At 48.4% G+C, this 23,411-nt stretch overlaps 1 protein-coding gene across 1 annotated transcript in view; it reads left to right on the forward strand.

The window, feature by feature from the left end:
- Positions 1 to 6,003: 6,003 nt before the first annotated feature.
- The window catches only part of PANX1 (pannexin 1), a 47,824-nt gene continuing 30,416 nt past the window's right edge, over positions 6,004 to 23,411 (forward strand). The window contains exon 1 of the mRNA XM_008262563.4: positions 6,004 to 6,687. Coding sequence (XP_008260785.3) covers positions 6,507 to 6,687 — 181 coding nt within the window. The 5' untranslated portion in view covers positions 6,004 to 6,506. The remainder of the gene's footprint in view (positions 6,688 to 23,411) is intronic.

A 23,411-nucleotide genomic window follows, 5' to 3' on the forward strand; every position in this document is an offset into this window, starting at 1 on the left:
TGGAAGTGGAGCAGCCAGGACATGAACTGGTGCTCGTATAGGATGCTGGTGCCACTGGCGGAGGCTTAACCTACTATGCCACAGTGGCAGCCCCTGGGCTATCTTTCTTACCGTACCACCTCCTGCAACCCAGTGTCTCTCTTCCCTTGATTGCAGAAAGTAAAGAGCTGTCCACTTGCTGCCTGTACCACCTCAGACCATGCATTTCTCAGTACTCCAATGGCTTCCAATTCAATGTGTCCAACCCCTGCAACCTGATTTGCTGTTGTCAAGATCACCAACCAGGATGACATTTCCAGTGTTTCTCACCACCTCCATCTTTACCTTACTCAACCTCAGTATCCATGGACAGCTCCTTCTATCCTGACTCCCCCGGCTCTGCATCATGGCTCCCTGGCAACCTTCCCTCTTCCTCAATTGCTATTCCTTTACAGTCTCTTTTGCTAGCTGCTCCCATACGTCTAGAAAATGTTAGTATGCCTCAGAACTTGAAACTGGGCCCCTTTCCCTCTTTTACCTTTTGTGGCAGACTGTATAATGTTCTCAAACATTTGATACCCTAGGCTTGAACTTGTGAATGTTGTATGACAAAAGGGACTTTGCAGTTATAATTAAGGATCTGGAGATGAGAAGTTTGGCCCTAAAAGGAATCCACAGTGATTCTGTAGAAGAGCTGCGGAGGGAGATTTGACTACAGAAGAAGAAGAAGGCAACGGAACAGCTGAAGCAAGATGCCATGCTTCTGGCTTTTGGGATCCAAGAAGGGACCACACCAAATGCAGCTCTAGAAACTGGAAAGGGCAAGAGGATGTATTCTCCTCTAGAGCTTCCAGAGGAAGTTTGGCCCTGCCAATGCCTTGAAACTGACTTCAGTTTTCAAATTGTGGGAGTTAATGAGTGCCACCAATTCTGTGGTAATTTGTTACATTCCTCTCTGGACCTCACTCCATCTGTCTTCCAGATCTGAAAGCCAGCTAGTAAATTAAAAGTGCACTTCTCTAACCCAGACTCTGGGCTGCAGACTCACAGATCCTGCTCCAGCAGGGTCACTGTTCCAGTCTCCTTTCCACTGTCACCATCTCCAAACTGCCCACACAGAGTCACGGTGTTCTTCCAAATCTGATGGCATCACTTTCTCAGTTATTAAAGTCTCTGGGGGCCGGCACTGTGGCGCGCAGCAGGTTAAAGCCCTGGTCTGAAGCGCCAGCGTCCCATATGGGCGCTGGTTCTAGTCCTGGCTGCTCCTCTTCCAATCCAGCTCTCTGCTGTGGCCTGGGATAGCAGTAGAAGATGGCACAAGTCCTTGGGTCCCTGCACATGCATGGGAGACCCGGAGGAAGCTCCTGGCTCCTGGCTTCATATCGGTGCAGCTCCGGCCTTTGCAGCCATCTGGGGAGTGAACCAGCGGATGGAAGACCTTTTTCTCTTTCTCTACCTCTCTCTGTAACTCTGTATTTCAAATAAATAAAATAAATCTTTAAAAAAAATCTCTGACTTCCCACTTCCCATTTCATAGCATCCAAATTCTTAGGCTAGAGTTTTGGCTCAGCGTGTTAAGCCACTGTCTTCAACGCTGGCATCCATGTATGGGTGCTGAGTTCTAGCTGCTCTGCTTCCAGTTCAATTCCCTGCTAATGTGCCTAGGAGAGCAGCAGAAGATGGCCCAACTGCTTGAGCACCTACACCCATGTGGGAGGCCTGGATGGAGTTCCAGACTCCTGGCTTTGGCCTGGCCCAGCCCCTGGCCATTGCAGTCATTTGGAGAGTAAACCAGCAAAAGGAAGCTTTCTCTCTCTGTCTCTGTCTCTCCTTCTGTCTGTAACTCTATCTTTAAAATAAATAACTAAATATTAGAAAAGAAAAGTAAAGTAATAGTATCCAAATTATTTACCTTGGTCCATAAGGCCCAGCCTGATTTGGTTCATGTTTACCTCTCCAACTTCATCTACTTTCTTTGAAAGGTGGAGTTACAGAGAGAAGATGAGAGATATACAGAGAGATATATCTTACATCTACTGGTTCACTTCCCAAATGGCCACAATGGCCAAAGCCAGGAGACCAGACTTCTTACAGGTCTCCCATGTGGGTGTAGGGGCCCAAGGACTTGAGCCATCTGCTGCTGCTTTCCCAGGTACATTAGCAGGGAGCTGGATTGAAGTGGAACAGCCGGGACACAAACTGGTGCCCACATGGGATGGCAGCATTGCAGGCAGTGGCTTAACCTGCTGTTCCACAGTGTAGCCCCTCCAACTTCATCTCGGACTCTTCTTTGCTCCAGCTTCTAATGCTGCCTATGTCCTCCTTGCCTCAGGGCCTTTGCATGTGCTACTTCCTATGCCTGGAATGTTCTCCCTATGCAGCACTCCTAATCCCTTTCCTAGGCTTCCGAGCTCATATATGAACTCCCCAGACTGCATTTTTAAAGGGGGGGGGGTCCCTTCCCTTGTGAGTTACTATTCCATTGTTTCCTTTTGTAGCACTTATTACAGGGCATACTCATTTCATCTGAATTAAATGTGGGCGCTGTAGAAGCCAGGACCCCGGACCTGCTTTGCTCACTGCTGCCTTCCAACATGGACCACAGTACTGATACATAATCATTGCTCAGCACGGATTTCTTGAGTGAATGAAAATATAAACAGAGCAGGCAGTCTAATGAGCTTGACCATTTTGCCTTTCACTATTTTGATTGGGAAAGACCTTGCTTTCAAATGTCAAGGATCTCAAACAGGCAAAATGGGGTTCTGTGAGAGCAGCTGTGTGACTCACAATATACCTTGGTTTGTTTCTAACAAAGGACACAGGGGCAAGAGGTGGGGGCAGGGCAGGCTGGGGAAGAGGATGTGTAATTTAATCCCCAAAGGCCTTTTATGATTACAAAAAAGTTATGTCATCAAAAACAAAGAAAGCTGAGAAACTGTCCTGACCAAGAGGAACTGAGTCACTATAACTAAACATAATTGGTACGAGGTGGGATCCTGGAACAAAAGAAGGATTTTAGGTAGGAATTCAGGGAATCTTTCATGTGTTGATATTAGTCCACTAATTGTAACAAATGTACCATACCAATGTAAGATGTTACTAATAGAACCTGGATGCAGGAGAGGGGTATATAGCAACCCTCTGTACCACCTGCTCAATTTTTCTGGAAATATAAAACTAATAGTTGAGTTAAAATCTAGAAATTAAAGACTATTTTAAATAAAAAGCAATGTTATCTAAACTTTCATTTGACATATACTGTCCCTGAGGTTGGTAATGGCAGTTATCAAATGTCAAATTCCTATCATAATGCAGCAGGCACTGTAAAATATGCTATCACATTCAATCCTCGGAACAACATGACATGGTAGGTAGTAGGATCTCTATGTGGCAAATGAGGTAATGGAGCCTTAGAGGTATCCAGAGACACATCCTTGGTTACACAGCATGTAAGTGGTAAACCCAGGAGTTGAACCAAATCTCTTGCCTTCCCATTTCCTCCCAAAGAACGTTGGCTTGTGCAAGATTGTTTGATTTAATTTCTGTCGTAGGAAAAAGGCTCCCTTATCTACCATGCCCTCTGTGCCACTTGTCTCTGTCCTCAAAGCCACAGCAACAGTCTGTGCACAGGCAAAATCTTGGCAATCTCTTCCCTGTCCTCCCCAGCTCCACTCTCTGCCTTCCAGTCCATTATAACGTGGCTGGTGGATTAGTCAATTGAAAGTACAGCTCCTTTTCTATTACTCCCTTCCAAAAATTCCCTATGTCTACCTGGAAAAAGCCAACACTACCTTCACTGACCCCAAGTGAAAAGTCATCTTCGACTGCTCCCTCATCTTTCCTACTGCTATGGGGGGTGTTTCTACTTCTTATTTTTTTAAAAAGCTCTCTTTCTTGTCTATTCTAAATTCAACAGTACTTCTTAACATAAAACAAAACAAAACAAAACAAAACACAAAAATAAACCCAAATAAAGCAGCCTGGCAAGTCCCAGGGAAATTTACAAAACTGCTGAGGTTCAGTCCAGATCCTCAGAGCATCTTGTGTGTAAAAAGCAGACGTGTCATCCACCATCACATAAGGCAGAGTGAATTAAATGCTAGCCCAGAGGAGGTGAGTGCCAAGGGAGGGAGTGATTATCCAGGAGAGCATCCTAAAGAAGGGCTATGGGAGCCCACGGGCTGCGTAGATTTTGACATGGAGAGGAGAAAGCATGCATATGTCCTCACTCCCAGAGAGCCCCTATCTCAGCTCAGTCTGCCCTAAATCAAATCCTCCTCCAAGCCCTACTCCTCCTCTGCACCTTTCTTGGCACCCCCCCCCCCCCCTTCACAACACTCACGCTTTCTAACGTGTGTGAGAATTAACTGTCTATACCTTATTTTTCTTACTAAGCTGGAAGGTCTTTTGAGGAAATGGAATGCATTCATTTCATTTTTGCTTCTCCATCCATTGAGCTCAGGACTGGATCATCTGGTGATTGTTGTAATTGTGATTTTTGTGGAGATGGAAAACTATCAAGAATAGCAGATCATTTTGTATAGTGTTCATCAGTTTCCAGGTGCTAAACTAGGCAAACTTCACAAGTAAGCTAACTCATGTGACCCTTACCACACCCTAAGTAGTAGTTCCATTTCACAGGTGGGAGAACTGAGGTAAAGGAGGATCAAGTAACTTCCCCAAGAGCCCCAGCCAGTAACAGGGTGGTGACAATATTATGAGCATATTTAACAAAGGGACCTAACCTAGTTTGTCTACTCCAAGGTTTCCCTGGCAGAGTGACATAGAGTCAATGACAGGAGAGTCAATGAGAGTTGGTCAGGCACAGGCCACTGTGGGGTGTTTTGGGCAGGGGAAAGGGCCTGGCTGATCTGAGGAACTGAAGGGGGTTAGCAGGGATGGTGTCAAGGTCAGCAGTGGCCATGTTAATAAATATGGGTTTTATTCTAAAAGCGATGTACACTTTAAGTACGGAGTATGATGACTAGACTGGAGCTTTTAAAAACTCTCTCCCCGTAGCCGTGGGACAGAGCAGCTTGGGGGGCCCTGGGAGGACGTTTCTGAGTGGGCTTAGGGGACAGGACGGGGAGCTGAATCCGGGTGTTGGCAGTGCTGTCAGATTTGCTGGCTGTCAGACGGGGAAGCAGGAGAATGTGGGCACAGGTCTGGCGGCTGGGAGCGGTGGAAATGTTAACCACAGCTCTAGGACTCTGGCTTGAGCGCCTGGGCTGGGGTTGGGGAGTGGGGGTTGTGGTGCCTTCAGTGAGATGGGGAAGTAGAGTTCAAGTTGAAGGGGAAGATGAGGAGTGACACCTCGGCCATTGGGAGTTTGGAGTCCCACAGGACGCTCCATCGGAGTGGAGAGTTATGCAGACCCCTGGCTGTCTGTGTAGAGGATGATCCGGGGCCATGAGCTGAGGCTTCCTCATGGCCTGGCGCTTGCAAAGAGCAGAGACGCCAGCCAAGCCCGGCCGCAGGCAGCCCTCACGTTTGAAGGTCCTGCCTGCTCCAGGGGTTGCTGTTGGGAGCATTTCCTCCTGCCTTTCTCATCCTCCGCTTCCTAGGAGAGGTGTAGGGGCTGCCCTCTGCGGCTCCCCCGCAGCAGGCACCCCACGACCAGCTCCAGAGCAAGGCTGACTGGAGAGGCAGGAGAAAGGGACGCGGGGGGCCACGCAGCGCTAATGGAGGCCCAAGACCCCAGCACGCGCAGCGCTCTCCGCGGAGCTCCGAGAAAGGTCTGCGCGGCCCGAACGGCCTTGCGAGGCACCCGTTCTTTGAAACTTCTTAGCTCCTGTTAACCCGATCTCTCGGTGTAGACACGTTGTGCGTGGGCCGCAAGAAGAGTCCACAGGGGAAAGGCCATTTACAGAGACGGTTTTAAAAATCCCGGGCCCTGGGGGGATGGGAGGGAAACGAGGATGCAACGGCCCCGCAAATTCCCATAGATGCCCCTGGCTGGGAAGCTCTTTCCTTGGGCGGGCACGAGGGGCGCGGGTGCACCCCGCCCCGCGTCAGCGCCGCTTCCGGAAACTCCACGCCCCTTGCTACTCGGTTTCCCCGGTGGTTCCGGAAGAGCGCGGAGGGCTGGGACGGCGTGCAGCGGCCGGGGGCGCGCGCAGGGGACTGGGCACAGGGAAGCGCTTTGTTCCTGGTTGTTGCTGGCGCCTACGGGCTCGCAGCGGAGGCGTGGAGCCCGGGTTTGGGGCGTCCCCGGGGGATCTGCCGGGGCTGAGCGCGCGGGGCGGAGCCGCTGGGCCCCAAGCGCCTGGGTCGAGCTTGGCCGGCGTTCCAGGCAGGAGCTGGAGAGCTCGTGCGCCCGCGCGTTGGGAGCCGAGTGGAGGCCGCTGGGGGCCCGACGGCCCTAGACGCAAAAGGCGGCAAGGATGAGGGAGCAGCTGCGGGGCGCACGGCGAAGGGAAAGCGAAACCCGCGCGCCCGGCCGGTGACAGCGTGAAGGCGCCGCGCCGCCCTCCCGACGCCGGCGGCACCCGGTCCTGCCCGGCTGAGCCCCGCGCCCCGCAGCCATGGCCATCGCCCACCTGGCCACGGAATACGTGTTCTCGGACTTCTTGCTGAAGGAGCCCGCCGAGCCCAAGTTCAAGGGGCTGCGGCTCGAGCTGGCCGTGGACAAGATGGTCACCTGCATCGCCGTGGGGCTGCCACTGTTGCTCATTTCTCTGGCCTTCGCCCAGGAGATCTCCATCGGTAAGATATGGGGGCCGGAGGGGCTGGGCCAGCCTTATTGCGAGCTGCGGGCTCCGGGGAGGTGGGATTTTCCGGGGGCGCAGGCCTGGGACTCGCCCAGATTTGGGGTCCGAAGCGGTTTGAACCCTTGTCAACCATGCTCACATCCCTCACTCCTCAGTTCTTTTGTTCCCTGCGCCTGAATGATCAGACTGTGGCTTAATAGTTCGTGTTCCGTTTGCTTGACGGATTTACCACCAGATTTGCCAAGAACCAGCGTCTCCCCCCCACGTTTTTACTTCCCCACCCCAGTCCCCGTGTTTGTAAAGTCACCTAAAATTTTGTGCCAGAGAAGTTACTGGGTAGCTGAAGGCAGAGAGGCAGAGGTGGTGACGACAGGTGCTCCATGAAACTCGTGGCCTCCCTCACTCCCTTACATTTCATTGATACTCCCTGAGACTTGAACTGTGGAGTGACAGAAAGCGGCTGCCTTTGGACAGCAGTATTATGAATACGAGATGTGCAGGTCCCCCTCATGTACGTTTAGATTGCATCATAGTACCAGATTGGCAACCCTGGTGGTTTGGGAAGGGTCACGTGGCTAAGTGGCTCCTGTTCCTCAACAGCTGTTGAGACTTAGGGCGCAGGAGAGAGTGTTAATGACTCAACGGGAAAGTGCTGAAGTCTGTTCTGTAGTGGGGGAGACCAGGGGCCCTGGACCTTGGGGAGGGCTATGTCAGAGGGTGGGCGGGAGTTGCAGGAGCACAGGTGAAACCTTGGCTGAGATTTTGAGATGGCTGAGGGCATTCACGTTCCTGTAAGGGGAGACACAGTGGCTGTCCTAGCCGAGGCAGGAAGGTTAGTAAAGGTTCCTGGATGAGTTAGGACACAAGAGTGAGCCCTGATGGACTCAGGCAGGTGAAGTGATTTGAACAGACAGACTGGTAGAAAGCAGCAGTCAGTAGTCAATAGCCTGGTTGTGGCAAGCAGGGTCTGCATGGGAAGCAGCGGAGAGGATGGAGCGAGGGGACCTGGAGGCCATGGGGTGGGAATCCATTGAGGTCTTGTACATGGTGGTGCAAAGAGTGATGGGAAGGGATGGTGATTTCTGACAGATCAAGGAACAATAAGAAGCACTTGGGTACCTGAGTTTTTATTTTTTCCATTTATTTGAAAGGCAGGGAGACAGGGAGAAAGAGATCTTCCACCTGCCGGTTCATTCCCCGAAATGCCCGCAATAGCTGGGGCTGGTCCAGGCCAAAGCCCGGAACCCAGAACTCAATCCAAGTCTCCCATGTGCATGGCAGGGACCCAAGTACTTGAGCCATCATCACTGCTTCCCAGGGTATGCTTTACTCAGAAGTTGAATCAAAAGCAGAGGCAGGACTCACAGCAGGATGCGGTTTAGGTATAGGATGCTGGCGTCCCAAGCAGTGTCTTAAACGCCTGCCCAGGCTGCCTGGATTTTAATAGGCCCATCATGGGCAGAAACTGGTTAAACTTGTTGCGAAGGTTGTAGGCTTGATTGATTGGAGGATGATGATTGTGTTGATGGAAATAGTGGCATTGAAGGAAGCTTTGGTTAGAAAAGGGTGATGATGGGGGCCGGCGCTGTGGTGCAACGGGTTAACACCCTGGTCTGAAGCGCTGGCATCCCGTATGGGCCAGTTCTAGTCCCGGCTGCTCCTCTTCTGATCCAGCTCTCTGCTGTGGCCTGGGATAGCAGTAGAAGATGGCCCAAGTCCTTTGACCCCTGAACCTGCGTGGGGGACCTGGAGGAGGTTCCTGGCTCCTGGCTTCAGATCGGCGCAGCTCCAGCTGTTGCGGCCATCTGGGGAGTGAACCATCGGATGAAAGTCCTCTCTCTCTCTCTCTCTCTCTCTCTCTCTCTGGTTCTCCTCTCTTTGTGTAACTCTGACTTTTGAATAAATAAATAAATCTTTAAAAGAAAAAAAAGGGTGATGATGAATTTGACCTTATGGTGTGCAGTACTGTTGTTCCTTTTGTCAGGAAGTGGCCAAATTCATTGTGGAAAATAAAGTTTCAGTTCTGCTGATCTTTGGGCAGGTGTGGTCAGCAGGGTTTCTCTTTTGCTTTCCAGATGGCAGGAGGTTGAGTCTTCCAGCTGGAAGGAAAACCACAAGTAGCATGGGTCCGGGAGATAATCTCTTCTTTCAGTGGTTGCCCCTTAGTACTGTAGCTCATGCTCATCCCAGTGCCAGGCACCAAGGCCACAAGAATACATGAGGCATGGTCCCTGTTCTGGAGGAGCAAGTCTTGGGCATTTGGTGGGGACAGAGAGCAGGAGGGGAGGAATTAGTCACCCTGTGTGACCAAGCTACACCTTAAGTCCATGTACCAGAGGACTCCTCTAAGTCCCCTTCCCTAGTAATGCCTTAAATACATCCAAATTGATGGGTTGTCTGAGAGGCATTCTTGGGGATCTTAAGTGGGTATACCCAGCAAGGGTCTGAGCTCCTTATGCAGTAGCACTGCTGTATGTTGAGGGGGATCAGAAAGGATTTTGAGACAAGGTCCTCTAGAACTGGGCACTAGAACAGATGTGCTAGCATCATTCCACGTCAGTGATAGACGGCTGTGGCACTCTGAGCACCAGGCGAGGGAAGTTTGGCAGGCATTTAGGGGAAGAGCTGTGGGGTAGACTCCCACGGGTTCTGGGCCTGGGGGACAGGTGTGCAGCATGAGGCCATCAGGACCAGGGAAGACTTATCAGCCTGAGTATGCATCTAAGTAAGCCCAGAAGCAGAGCGTTAGAGACAAGGGAGACTGGCACGGGAGGAGTGTGTCATGCAGCACTTGACGTACGTGGAGCAGTCACTTTGCCTACCACGTTGGTCTAAGAACCTAGGCCCAGAAGGCACATGAGAGGGCTTGCAAACGTCAAACCTGGCCTCATGGATGCCTGCATTCATTACTCTTTCATTACTGTACACATTGCACTGCAGCCTTGCCCACGGGGCTGCCTCACCTGCAAGATACTTAAGATACGGATCCCTAGAAGCTGGTGCATTGCGTGGCATGCAGAGAACCCTGTGCAAACATCTGAGTCAGTGAAAGGTGATAGCTCTGGCATCATTGCCTGCTTATTGAGCCAGGTGTATGTGGTGCTGTTTCTTGGCAGTGGAGCGTCAGACACGTGTAAGCTGTGGACTCTGGCTCTCGGAAGCACAGCCAGCAAAGTTGACAAGTAACAGTCCGGATACAGGAGTCACGGAGTCTGGGTGGTGTCGGAGGTGTGTACCAAGGCCTGGGCTAGTGGGAAGCAAAAGGAGAGGTTGCTTCTGACTCAGAAGAACATAGGAGTTCAGGACAGGAAAAAACGTTGCATTGAGCCCCAAGGCAGGAGTCCCTGGAGCAGGGACTTGACTTGAAGTGGGAGATGTGGGAGCGAGTGTGGTCACTGGAGCCTCAGGGCACCACCTCCTTGAGAGGTGAGAGCTCTGAGACTGTGGATGGCCCGTATGGAAGGGAATGCAGCAGTTCTTATTGTTTTCTCATTTGCTTGGGGTGTGTGTGTGTAAAATTAGAAATAAGATCACTGTTAATGCTTATGCCAATCACAGCTGTCACATGTCCTTCTGCTACGATTTGAATCTGATCCACCCTCAATGCTCATCAGGCATTTAGTCCCTGTAGTCTTATGTTAGTGAGATTAATAAGATGGAAATTTTAAAATTTTATCTGACTCAAGTGGTTTTTTTTTTTTTTAATTTATTTATTTGCAAGACAGAGTGACAGAGAAGGAGAGACAAAGAGATCTTCCATCAGCTGGTTTACTTCTTAAATGGCTACAACAGCCTGGACTGGGCCAGGAATTCTCCCCAGGTTTCCCACATGGGTGGCAGGGCCCCAAGCACTTGGGCCGTCCTCCTCTGCTTGCCCAGGCTCATTAGCAGGAAGCTGGTTTGGAAGTGGAGCAGCTAGGCCTTGAACTGGCACTCGGATATAGGTCACAGTTTAATCTGTGCCACAGTGCTGGCCCCGGTGTAGTGTTTATGGAGTACCATATGATATTGTATAATGTCGAATCAGGAAAAATGTCTTTCTCTCTTCCAGCATTTAACTTTTCTTTTTGTCGAACACATCCAGAATCCTATCTTCCAATTGACCATTGGTGTTAGAGGTAGGGCCTTTGGAAAGTGATTAGATTAGGTTGTGGTCATTGACATGGAGCCCTGGTGACTTTGTAAGGACTGGAGTGAGACCACACAGATAGGGACAGACACACAGGTTGCCTGTCTCTCTTAAAGTGTGATGCTCTTTGCTGCCTTGGGACCCTGCCAGCACTGTGGCAGATCTGTGACCCAAAATAAACCTCTTTCCTATAGAAAGTTAGCCTGCCTCAGATATTTTGTTACAGTAATATAGCACTGGCTACTATATCTCTTTTCCACTTGTCTTAATAAACATGTATTATCAAAATTCATCAATTAATTATGTTATAAGATCCTTGAGCAGAAAATGAAAAATTTTTAGTAATTTCTGAAAACTAAAATTTCTATTAGCTGGTATTCTGTAAAATAGTATTTGGGTTATAACTGGTTTTTACTTTAAAGAAACATCTTTAGTTTAAGAGCTTAGTTTTTAGCTCCATTTTCCATGTACTTTCTTTCTCCCACTTAGTAGTTTTGGAGGGTTTTCCATGTGAATACATATGTGTCACCTCACTGTTTTTTAACAGGTGGGACAATACTCTGTAGCATAGGATATTCTCAGTAAAATTCACATAGCAGTCTCTTAGTGCTGGGAATTTGTATTCTTTCACAATTTCTACTCTTACACAAATGCTCCCCTCCTTCCAACACTGAGAGGAAATGAGAAGGAGACAATATGGGTTTCCAGAAGTGTGAATCATTGTCCAGGATAGTTTTGCATTCTTGAGTTCCTATTTCAAGTAAGTAGAAAAAACACTTTATGCAGTGTGCTACTCTATTTCCCTCTGAATGCGACTCTTATCAGGTTGACAGGTGTCCTATATGCTCTGGGTTTTAAGAAAGAGAGGGCCTGTTTTCCTGGGTAAAAGTGCAACTTTAATTTGGGCTTCTTGATACATGTTCTTATAACATACAAAATGTTTCCTTCCTAACACCACACATTGCAGTTAGGTAATTACTTATATAATTATTTGATGATTACCATCTCCCCACCAAACTGTACGTTCATCAAGGGCAGGGACCTTTGTTCTGTGTTTTTTAAAGATTTATTTATTTGTGGGGCCAGTTCTGTGGCGCAGTATGTTAACCCTCCACCTGCGGCGCCAGCATCCCATGTGGGCACTGATTCTAGTCTCAGCTGCTTCTCTCCTGATCTAGCTCTCTGCTGTGGCCTAAGAAAGCAATGGTGGATGGCCCAGGTCCCTGGGCCCCTGCACTCACGTGGGAGACTGGGAGGAGGCACCTGGCTCCTGGCTTTGGTTTGGTGCAGCTCCAGCCATTGCAGCCATTTGGGGAGTGAACTAATGGAGGGAAGACCTTTCTCTCTGTCTTTCCCTCTCTCTGTAACTCTACCTCTCAAATAAATAAATCTTTTTTTAAAGATTTATTTTATTTATATGAGAGGTAGAGTTACAGTAAGGGAAAGACACAGAGAGAGGTCTTCTTCTATCCACTGGTTCACTCCTCGAGTGGCCACAATGGCCATAACTGGGCCAGGTAGAATCCAGGAGCCAGGAGATTCCTCCAGGTTTCCCACATGGGTGCAGAGGCCCAAGGACTTGGGCCATCCTTCACAGCCTTCCCAGGTGCATTATCAGGGAGCTGGATTGGAAGTGGAGTAGCCAAGACTCAAACTGGCACACATATGGGATGCTGGTGCCACAGACGGAGGCTTAACCCCCTAACGCCGCAATGCTGGCCCCTGGGACCATTGTTCTTTTTTTTTTTTTAAGATTTATTTATTTATTCAAAAGTCAGAATTACACAGAGAGAGGAGGACCAGAGAGAGAGAGAGAGAGAGAGGTCTTCCACTGATGGTTCACTCCCCAGTTGGCCACAACGGCTGGAGCTGCGCCGATCTGAAGCCAGGAGCCAGGAGCTTCCTCCGGGTCTCCCACGTGGGTGCAGGGGCCCAAAGACTTGGGCCGTCTTCCACTGCTTTCCCAGACCATAGCAGAGAACTGGATCAGAAGTGGAGCATCTGGGTCTCGAACTGGTGGCCATATGGGATGTCGGCACTTCAGGCCAGGGTGTTAACCTACTATGCTACAGCGCTGGTCCCGGGACCTTTGTTCTTAAACTTGATACACAGTAGGCATTCAGTAAAGTGTGTGTAAGTGAATAGAATGAAGAACTATGTGAGTATGATTTTAGCACTCTTGAGTGTTGGTTATTATTGTCTCTAAAATGGGATTTTATATCTTGAAAGATTCAGTGTTAAATACAGTCGTAAATGACAACTAACTGAGCTCCTAAAAGGAAACCTGTTGAAGTGAAATGGATACTATGAGAAACAATGACTTGATCAGCCCTTGTCCTGACTGTTGAGGAACAACTTTACTATTTTATTCCTTTTAGTATTTTTTTGTTCTACTTAATACCATTGGTTGAACTCTTTAATTAACACACAATTATTCTTAGGTGTTTAAATTTAACTGAAAAATGATCCCTGTTAAATATAAGAGTGGGAATAAGAGAGGGAGCAGATGTATAGTTTGGCACATGCTCACTCAGACTTACCCCTAATGGTAGAGTTAGAAATGTGCCAGGGGATTCCAATTCAATCCCATCAATGTAGCATGTACCAATGCCATCTCACTAGTCAGAGTGATCAGTTTCAGTTCATAATTGATCATAATGATAGGATTAAGTGTCAAAGGGATCACATAAACAAGACTAGTGTCTGCTAATACTAACTGATAGAATAAAAAAGGGAGAGAACAATCCAACATGGGAAGTAGGATACACAGCAGACTCATAGAATGGCAGATGTCCTAAACAGCACTCTGGCCTCAGAATCAGCCCTTAAGGCATTTGGATCTGGCTAAAAAGCCCATGAGAGTATTTTAGGCATGGAAAGCCAAGACACTGTAGCAAAAACAACAACAACAAAAAACAAAAAACCTAAATAAAAGATCTCTGTGAGTGAGATCCCAGCGGAAAGAATGGGCCATCAATGAAGGAGGTACTTTTCTCTGAAGGGAGGAGAGAACTTCCACTTTGATTATGGCCTTGTCTAAATAAGATCAGAGTTGGTGAACTCAAGAGGCTTCCATAGCCTTGGCAGCTCATGACAAGAGCCTTGGGTGATTACTGACGTCATAAATAAGAGTGTCAATTGTTAAATCAACAACAGGAGTCACTGTGCACTTACTCCCCATGTAGGATCTCTGTCCTTAATGTGTTGAACTATGTGAATTAATGGTATAACTAGTACTCAAACAGTACTTTATACTTGGGCTTTCTCGGAATCTCTATTTGGACCAGCAGCAGCATTTTTTCAGAGCCACACAAACACTGTGCTTTCGTAGCAGGTTACTCCCTTGTCACCCTTCCTGAGGCAGTGAGGGTTTCATTCAAAAAGGGGCCGGAGGAGCTGTTTGGGCCTGCTGTGCACTGGTTGAGTTAGGCAGCGCTGAACCAGGTGGACCCGGCTGTGAGCCACAAGGTTGCTGAGGACAGCAGGGCCCCATTAATGTCTGGGGGAATGGGATCCAACAGAAAATCTGGTGCCCGCCACACCTGGTCCTGTGGGGCAGAGTGGAGAGGGCATTGTTCTCTTTCTCATTTTTTAACTCTCTCTCTAAAGCTTATGTTCCTTTTTCTCTTTAAGTATTTAAATATATATACCTGATTATAAAGTTAAGGCTTTCTGTATAAAAAAAAAAAATGGAAAATATAGACAAGAACATAGCAGTAATTCCACTACCAGAGATAACTGCCAGTCTGTCTTGGTGCATTTTCCCCCAGGCTTTCTTATGTACACTACACTAAGGGTCTTCAAAAAAGTTCATGGGGAGGCAGGCATTGTGGTGCAGCTGGTTAAGCCACTGCCTGTGACACAAGCATCCCATAAGAGCCCTGGTTCAAGTCAGAGGTGCTCCACGTCTGCTCCAGCTCCCTGCTAATGTGCCTGGGAGGGCAGCAGAAGATGGCCCAACTGGCTGGGCCCCTGCCATCCATGTAGGAGACCTGGATGGAATTCTGGGCTCCTGGCTTTGGCCTGGACCAGGCTGTTATGGCTATTTGGGGAGTTAACTAGCGGATGGAAGGTATCTCTCTCTGTTTTTTTCTTTTTGTGTCTGTCTCTTCCTCTCTTTCTGTAACTCTACCTTTCAAATAAATAAATTTTTTTAAATCAGCGGAAACTGCCTTTTATATTAAAAAAAAAACTCTGCATGCATTTTAACTTTTTTGTTCTTTTTGGCACCAAAATGAGCTTGTACTGACTAGTTAGAATATGAATAGGGATTAAATTGAAACATGGAGAAGAGTGAGGTATCAGTTTGAAAAGGGCCCCTATCAGCAGCGTGAATTCTGTGAAACTGAAACGAGCATCCACCCCATTGTGCTGAAACTTGGGTGAAGAATGGTGAAATCCTTGACGCTTTACAAATGTTTATGGCACAAAGGAACAGCGGTTTACAAATGGATCACTTTTTTTTTTTCTTTTTAAAGATTTATTTATTTATTTGGAAGCAGAGTTACAGAGAGGCAAAGGTAAAGGCAGAAAGAGAGAGAGAGAGAGGGAGGGAGGGAAGGAGGGAGGTTGGTTTTCCATCTGCTGGTTTATTCCTCAGATGGCCGCCAACAGCCAAGCTGTTCCGATCTGAAGCCGGGAGAGGAGCCTCCTCCACATCTCCCATGCAGGTGCAGGGGCCCAAGGACTTGGGCCATCTTCTACTGCTTTCCCAGGCCATAGCACAGAGCTGGATTGGAAGTGGGGCAGCTGGCACTGCAGGCAGTGGCTTTACCTGCTACGCCACAGCACCGGCCCCATGGATCACTTCTTTAATAGAAGACTGGTGGTGTTAAAGAAGAAGCCTGCACAAGCAGACTGTGCACATCAGTATAAAGGAAAAAATGAACGGTGTTCATGCTGTAATTGAAGAAGACTGACAATTAATAGAAGACACAAGAGCCAACTGGCTCAGCTGATAAAACTATGAAAAATTAGGTGGAACAAACTTAGTGCTTAATGGGTGTTAGAACGATGATGAGAGCAGAGCTTCCAAAGGGCATTTTGAACAAGTGGGACCAAGATCCTGGAGCATTTCTTCCAAGAACTGGAACAGGAGATGAAACATGGCTTTACTCAGTGTGATCCTGAAGACAAAGCACATTCAGAGCCATGGCTACTCAGAGGCAGCCGTGGTCCAGTCACAGCAAAGCCTGCTGGTTTGGAGCAAAGATCATGGTGACAGTTTTTTTGGGATGCTTGAGGCGTTTTGCTTGTTGACTTTCTGCAGGACCGAAGAATGATACTGATTGTTAAGAGTGTTTTCAAGGGCTGGCACTGTGGCATAGCAGGTAAAACCCACCACCTGCAGTGCCGGCATCCCATGTGGGCGCTGGTTCAAGTCCCAGCTGTTCCACTTCCTATCCAGCTCTCTGCTATGGCCTGGGAAGGCAGTAGAAGATGGCCCAAGTCCCTGGGCCCTGTGCCCACATGGGAGACCCAGAGCAGCTCCTGGTTCCTGTCTTTGGATCAACTCAGCTCCAGCTGTTGAGGCCAATTGGGGAGTGAACCATCAGATGGAAGACCTCTCTCTTTCTCTCTGCCTCTCCTTCTCTCTCTGGGTAACTCTGACTTTCAAATCTTTTTTTTTTTAAGTGTTTTGAGAAAGCTAGCCAAAGCTTTAGCAGAAAAATGCCTGGGAAGGGTTCACTGAGAGTCCTCCAATGCCCCTGTTCATTCCTTGAGAGCAAATAAAGGCAGATTTGTGAGAATTTTGAAGGGAAGTCATTAGGCTTCCACCTTATAGTTATGATTTGGTTCCTTCTGACTTAATTTTTCTTTCCCTAATTTTTCCCCCAAAGATCTATGTATGTATTTGAGAAGGAGGGAGGGGGAGAGGGTAGGGAGGAGTGAGAAGGAGAGGGAAAGGGAAAGGGAAAGTGAAAGGGAGAGAGAGAGAGAATGTCTTTCATCTTCTGCTTCACTTCTCAAATGTGCACAACAGCCAGGGCTAGGCCAGGCCAAAGCCACGCGGACCACCATCTGCTGCCTCGCAGGTGCATTATCAGGAATCTGCATTGGATGCAGAGCAGCCAGGAGTTGAATCAGCCACTCCAGTGTGGGAAGTGGGCATCCCCTGTGGTGACTGACCTGCACAACATTGCATGCCTCCACTTTTTATCTTTATGTTGTGATATCCCTTGTCAGTAGCCTTTGGAAACTCACTGTACACTTGTTTTTTTTTTTTATTTTTTTTTTTATTTTGACATGCAGAGTTAGAGAGAGAGAGACAAAGATCTTCCTTACGTTGGTTCACCCCCCAAAAGGCCACAACGGCTGGAGCTGTGCCAATCCGAAGTCAGGAGCCAGGTGCCTCTCCTGGTCTCCCATGCGGGTGCAGGGCCCAAGCACTTGAGCCATCCTCCACTGCACTCCCGGGCCACAGTAGAGAGAGCTGGACTGGAAGAGGAGCAACTGGGACAGAATCCGGCACCCCAACCTGGTCTAGAACCCAGAGGGCTGGCACCACAGGCGGAGGATTAGCCTAGTGAGCTGCGGCGCCGGCCCTCACTGTACAATTGTAAGAAAATAAGAATAAAGAGGCAAGTCCCAGTGTGAGGTTTTTGTGGAAACAGGTTCCACATCAAGAATCTCCTCCTGCAAAAGATCTCTGGTTCCACGGTGGCCAGGCTACCCACTGAGAATCAGTGCTCCAGAGTCAGACTCCTGAATGGCTTAGAAGTCACAGGGTCGGAGCTGGTGTAGTGGATGGGGCCACCGCCCATGTTTCCTGCATCTGTTAGGACTGCCGGTCTGTGGCCTGGCTGCTCTGTTTCCAATCCAGCTTCCTGCTAATGGCCTGGGAAAAGCAGTGGTTGATGGCCCAATGTGTTTGGGCCTCTGCTACCCACATAGGAGACCTGGATGTAGCTCCTAGATTTGGCCTGACCCAGTGCTGGCTGTTGCAGCCATCTGGGGAGTGAACCAGCATATGGAAGATCTCACTTTCTCTATCTCTGTCTCTGCCCCTCTCTTTATAACTGATTTTCAAAATAAATAAATAAATCTTTTAAAAAAAAGGAAGTCACAGGGTCAGGTTACCTTTTATATTTAAAAGGTGCTTCTAATGGCCCTTCAGAATTTATACTCTTTCAGAATTTACTTTAGTTGAAGGCAGATTGACATAGAAAGACTAAAAAAAGATCTTCATCTGTGACTCCCGCCCCCCCCCTTTTAAAGATTATTTATTTATTTGAAAGGAAGAGTTAGAGGGACACACACACACACACACACAGATCATCCATATACTGGTTCACTCCCCAGATGGCCACAATGGCTGCTTTCCCAGGTGCATTAGCTGGGAAGTGGAGCAGCTGGGGCTCAAACTGGAACTCTCTGGAGTGCAGGTTTCCTAATTGGCAGCTTAATCCACTTCACTGTGTCATCTCTACTGGTTACTCTTTTTTTTTTTTTTTTTTTTTTTTTTAAGATTTATTTTATTTATTTAAAAGGTGAAGTTACAGAGAGAGGGAGACACACACAGAGATCTTCCAGCCCCTGGCCTACGCCCCTAATAGCTGGAGCTGGGTCGATCCGAAGCCAGGAGCCAGGAACTTCTTCCAGGCTCCCACATGGGTTCAGGGGCCAAAGGACTTGGACCATTCTCTGCTGTTTTCCCAGGCACATTAGCAGGGAGCTGGATGGGCAGTAGAGCAGCCAGGACTTGAACTGGTGCCCATATGAGGTGCTAGCACTGTAGGCAGCAGCTTTACCCACCATGCCACAGTGCCAGCCCCTGCTGGTCGCTGTTAATGTAGGGGAATGCTGCTTTCCCCACGTCTCTATGGGTACTTAACGTTCTCAGAGTTTTGAGTTTCCATTTTTTTCTATTTTTATTTTTTTAGGATTTACTTATTTGGAAGGCAGAACGAGAGAGGGAGAGACAGATTTCTATCCACTTTTCGCTCCTCAAATGCCCACAGCAGCTTGGGCCAAATCCAGGAGCCCAGAATTCTATGTGGGACTCCTACATGGGTGAAGGACTCCTAGTACCCTGGTACTTGGGCCATCATCTGCTGCATCCTAGGCACGTTAGCAGGGAGCTGGATCTGAAGTAGAGAAGCTGGGACTCTAATGTGGGATGTGGGTGTCCTGAGTGGCAGCTTAACCAGCTGCACCACAGTGCCCACTCCAAGTGTGCCATTCTTGCAGTTGAGGTGGTATCTCATCATCTTGGCTTCTGGCTCCCTGCTATACTGGGACTTCCCAGGACCTATTCTGGGACCTTGCTGTCAGTCACGCAGTAGAGTCTGGAGCCTGCCTCTCCTCTCCTGGCTGCCTGTGTTACGGTTTAGTCTGGACCATTTGATCCTAGAGAAACTGACAGTGCCAGTTTGTTGCCCTTGGCTTCTGATATCTTGTCCCTTCTCTTCTGAAATCCATCTTAACTTTTTCCTTGAACCTATTATTTAAGCTAAAAGGTTAAAAGCCAGTTATTTGACTTCTGAGCCTTCTGTTTTGTTTTTAAATTTAGCCCACTTGTAAAACCAGCAAATGCCATATATTAGGAAGTGTGAAAATGTCATTTTAAATGTTTTCTTTTTTTGATTTAATTTGAAAGGCAAAGTTAGAGAGAGAGAGATGCTCCATCCACTGGTTTACCCTCCAAATGGCTGCAACGGCCTGGCCTGGGCCAGGCTGAAGCTAGGAGCCAAGAGCTTCATTTGGGTCTCCCACATGAGTGCAGGGTCCCAAGCACTTGGGCCATCTGCTGCTGCTTTCCTAGGTGCATTAGCAGGGAGCTGTATCAGAAGTGGAGCAGGAGGACTCAGAACTGGTACAAATATGGGATGCTGGTCTTGCAGGCAGCTTAACCTGCTATACCAGAATGCTAGCCCCTTAAGTTTCTTTTAAATGCTTACATCATTTCCACATTTGAAGACTTAGTATAAGAGTTTTTAAATTTTTTGAAAAGCACAGTGTGTTTCCCATGGAAAGGTTGCTTTTCAGAGAGAAAAGTTCTTTTTATTTATTTTATTTATTTATTTTTTAGAGGAAATGTTTATTGTCGAGTGGGGGAAGCCCAACAGGCCAGGGGGAGAGGGCAAGAGAGAGAGAGCAAGAGAGTAGGAGAGCATAAGAGAAAAAGAGAGCATGTGTTTGGGAACAGAATAGCTCCTGTTAAACCTTTGCCAGGGGTCGTGCAGCCAATCCCATTAGAGTGGGAGTGGAGCTGACACCTGTGGTTGGACAATGTGTTCACCTGGCTTCCAGCCATGGTGGCAGGGGCTAGAGCCCAGGATGGTATCTGGGGTATAGATTGCGCCACAGATAAGACTGCACCATTTTACTAACATTCTCCCCCTCTTTTGTTTTTTATAAAACAAGAGTTGTATGGGATTACATCAGCCCCAAAAGTCCAGGAGGGATAGAGGGACGATGATCTGTCTTTAGAGCTACTTCCTGCTGACATGGGGCGACGAGGTGCTCTTCGCTGGCATGGGGCCATGTCTCAAGCTGCTGTCTCCTGGGTGGGAGCCAAATATTTCCCTGTAGCAGCATTTGGTTGACTGCCTGGTTGCTGAAGGCTTTGGTTCCTTCTGTTAACAACTCCTGTAAACACTTAAACAGACACAGTAGTATAAAAGACAGGGTGCCTAAGAGTGGTATTAACCAAGTAATGAGAGGATTTCAGAGAGAAGAGGAAATGAGGAAGGCATGGTCTCTGGACCCTTGTGAAGACTGATGGACATGGTTTGAAGCTGATCCCAACCAAGACTGGGAGAAAAGCCACTCATCCTTTGTGGGTTGAGGGGTTTGTCTGTAGAGAAAATTCTGAGCAATCATACAACATCAAGTAGGGGAGAGGACCATCAATACACACAGGTCAGGAATAGAGCCATTGATGTTAGAGTAGAGGCTATGATTACAAAGGAATGAGGCCCTAAGTGGGCTAGACAGGGTGTAGAACAAACAACAGAGTCATTATTGGAGGACCTAAGAAAGATGCTGTCTAAACACGAGTAAGTTTTCTGATTGAGAGGCAAATAGAACCTGACAGAGGGCCCTGATAATAATCAGATGGGCTTTAAGGCCTTGTCAGTTATGAGGCCCAGACCTATCCATCTCTTCACATGGGGCACATCACAGGGGAGGTGTGAACCTCCTTGGGGAAGGCACCCTGTTGACTTCCATCACGGAGCAGGCCTGGGAGGAGAGCTGGCCAGGTAAAGACAGGTTGCATCTCTAATAGGAAATTTACAGTTCTGCCTGCCTGCAATGTTGCTGACCCTACTGGCCATCTCCTCAGCAGTGGTGGTTACTTTGGAAGCCAGACTGAGTGGAGGGCTTTTCAGCCTAGAGTCAACAGAGTCTGTGGCTCTGACCTGAAGTTCTTTGACTCCAGGGTAATTCCATTTCCAGTGATCCAACTCTTGGCTGGCAGAGCTGCCAGGGCTCTTCATAAGCTGACTTCTGCTGAAGCCCAGGCTTACCACATTGAAAGCCACTGCAGTGAACTGGCCTGTTGGGTCTCCTTGATGGCAGATCACTATGTAAAGCAGCCTTAATTGGCCTGCCACCTATCTTTACATTGCTTCTGATACCTGGCTTTCTTTTCCTCCTGGTTTTTGTTAAAGCAAACCAGAGGATGCAAGTCAAGAGGGTGCTCAAGTCCCATCTCTAATATTTGGTGGCCTCAACTAGAAGTCTACAGTCACAGGCATGTTCTGATAGTGGTTTTTCTGTGAGGTAGACAATGCCCATGAGAAAAGCTATGTCTTCACTTGAAAATGTTCTCTCCCTTTGTTTGGTCTGAAAGGGAGGTTTTGTCTGTTTGCTGTGCCCATAGTGAAGTAAATCTAGCTGTGAAATAGTAATTTAAGCTCTCATTTTGGCTATGGTATTATTATAAAAAAATGTTAACTATCCCTTTTATAAGATCCAAAAATCAAATTGTGTATCTTGGAGAGTCCTTCAGTATAGAGTCAGTTTCCCATCTTGAAGAGAATAGAGAAACGAGGGAGCCAGTCAGGCTTCCCACATCACTTACTGACAATAACAATATCAAGTGAATCTTAGCAAGCAATTTCAACCATTAGATTGATTGATTTTTTTGACAGGCAGAGTGGACAGAGAGAGAGGCAGAGAGAAAGGTCTTCCTTTTTTCCGTTGGTTCACCCTCCAATGGCCGCTGCGGCCGGTGTGCTGTGGCCTGCGCACCGAGCTGATCAGAAGCCAGGAGCCAGGTGCTTCTCCTGGTCTCCCATGGGGTGCAGGGCCCAAGCACTTGGGCCATCCTCCACTGCACTCCCAGGCTACAGCAGGGAGCTGGCCTGGAAGAGGGGCAACCGGGACAGAATCCGGCACCCTGACCGGGACTAGAATCCAGTGTGCTAGTGCCGCAGGCGGAGGATTAGCCTAGTGAGCCACGGCGCCGGCCAGATTTATTTATTTATTTGAAAGGCAGAGTTACAGAGAGACAGAGACAGAGAGAGGTGTCTTCCATTCGATGGGTCCCTCCCCAAATGGCCATAATGGCCAGAGCTGTGCCCATCCAAAGCAAGGAGCTTTTTCTGGGTCTCCCATGCATGTGCAGGGCCCCAAGGACTTGGGCCATCTTCTACTGCTTTCCCAGGCCATAGCAGAGAGCGAGATCAGAAGTGGAGCAGCCAGGACTTGAACTGGCGCCCATATGGGATGCGGGCACTGCAGGCGGTGGCTTTACCTGCTCCACCACAGCATCAGCCCCGAGAAAACTTCTTACACTGTTGTGTCTTTGGTTGTTCTTTGCAGAACCTGTTAAATGAGGTGATACGTGGAAAGAGGCCTGACGCTGAGTAGGCCCTCAGTAGATGGTTGGCCCTCAGCGAGTGTCAGCTGAGCGTCTACGACCTGAGCATACTTGCAGGATTGTAAGCAGCCTGAAGAGCTGAGAGGGCCGATCACACGTCTCTCTCCAGAGCCGTGTAGCAGCTCTGTGGGCTCCACTGGCAGAGTGAGTGACGGTGGTGACTGTGGCTTGCTGCCCTTCCTTCCTCCGGTGTCTTTGGAGGGAGGAGGGCCCAGGGGCTGATGGCCATGACATTCTTCTTCTTAATAAGGCTTCGTTCCTTTTCCATAAATACTCTGAGCCTTTCTGCTCTCAGCTTGTTTACCCTGCTGCACACATCGAAGGGAATTCTGGAACAGAAAACCGATATCCTTTTAAGAATGAAGGAACACTTGCTCCCTTGATACTTACTGCTTGACAGCAGGGAACAACCACAGGGTGCAGATGAAACCAAGGGCATCCAGCCTGGGGATTCGTCTCACCCGTACGGGGCACTGGGCTAAAATGAGTTATCAGATGTACTCCGTGCCCTCTGGCTATGGCAGTGCGGTTCACGCCTGCTGCACAGTAATTAGGCTTTTTTTTTTTTATCTCTTATCTCCATTCCTTCATGTTCTCATTCATTGGACAGAGTATGCAGTACACCAGGGATCACTCAGTTAAAAGGCAGACATGGTGCTGGGAGCCCACAGCAGGGACGCCATCCCCGTGGTTTCTGGATTGTAGCTATGCTAAGTGCTTTGGAAGAAGTGCCCCCTCCAGGGAGCCTCTCCTGGTCAGA

Source organism: Oryctolagus cuniculus, chromosome 1 (genome assembly GCF_964237555.1).
Source record: "Oryctolagus cuniculus chromosome 1, mOryCun1.1, whole genome shotgun sequence".
NCBI lineage: Eukaryota > Metazoa > Chordata > Mammalia > Lagomorpha > Leporidae > Oryctolagus > Oryctolagus cuniculus.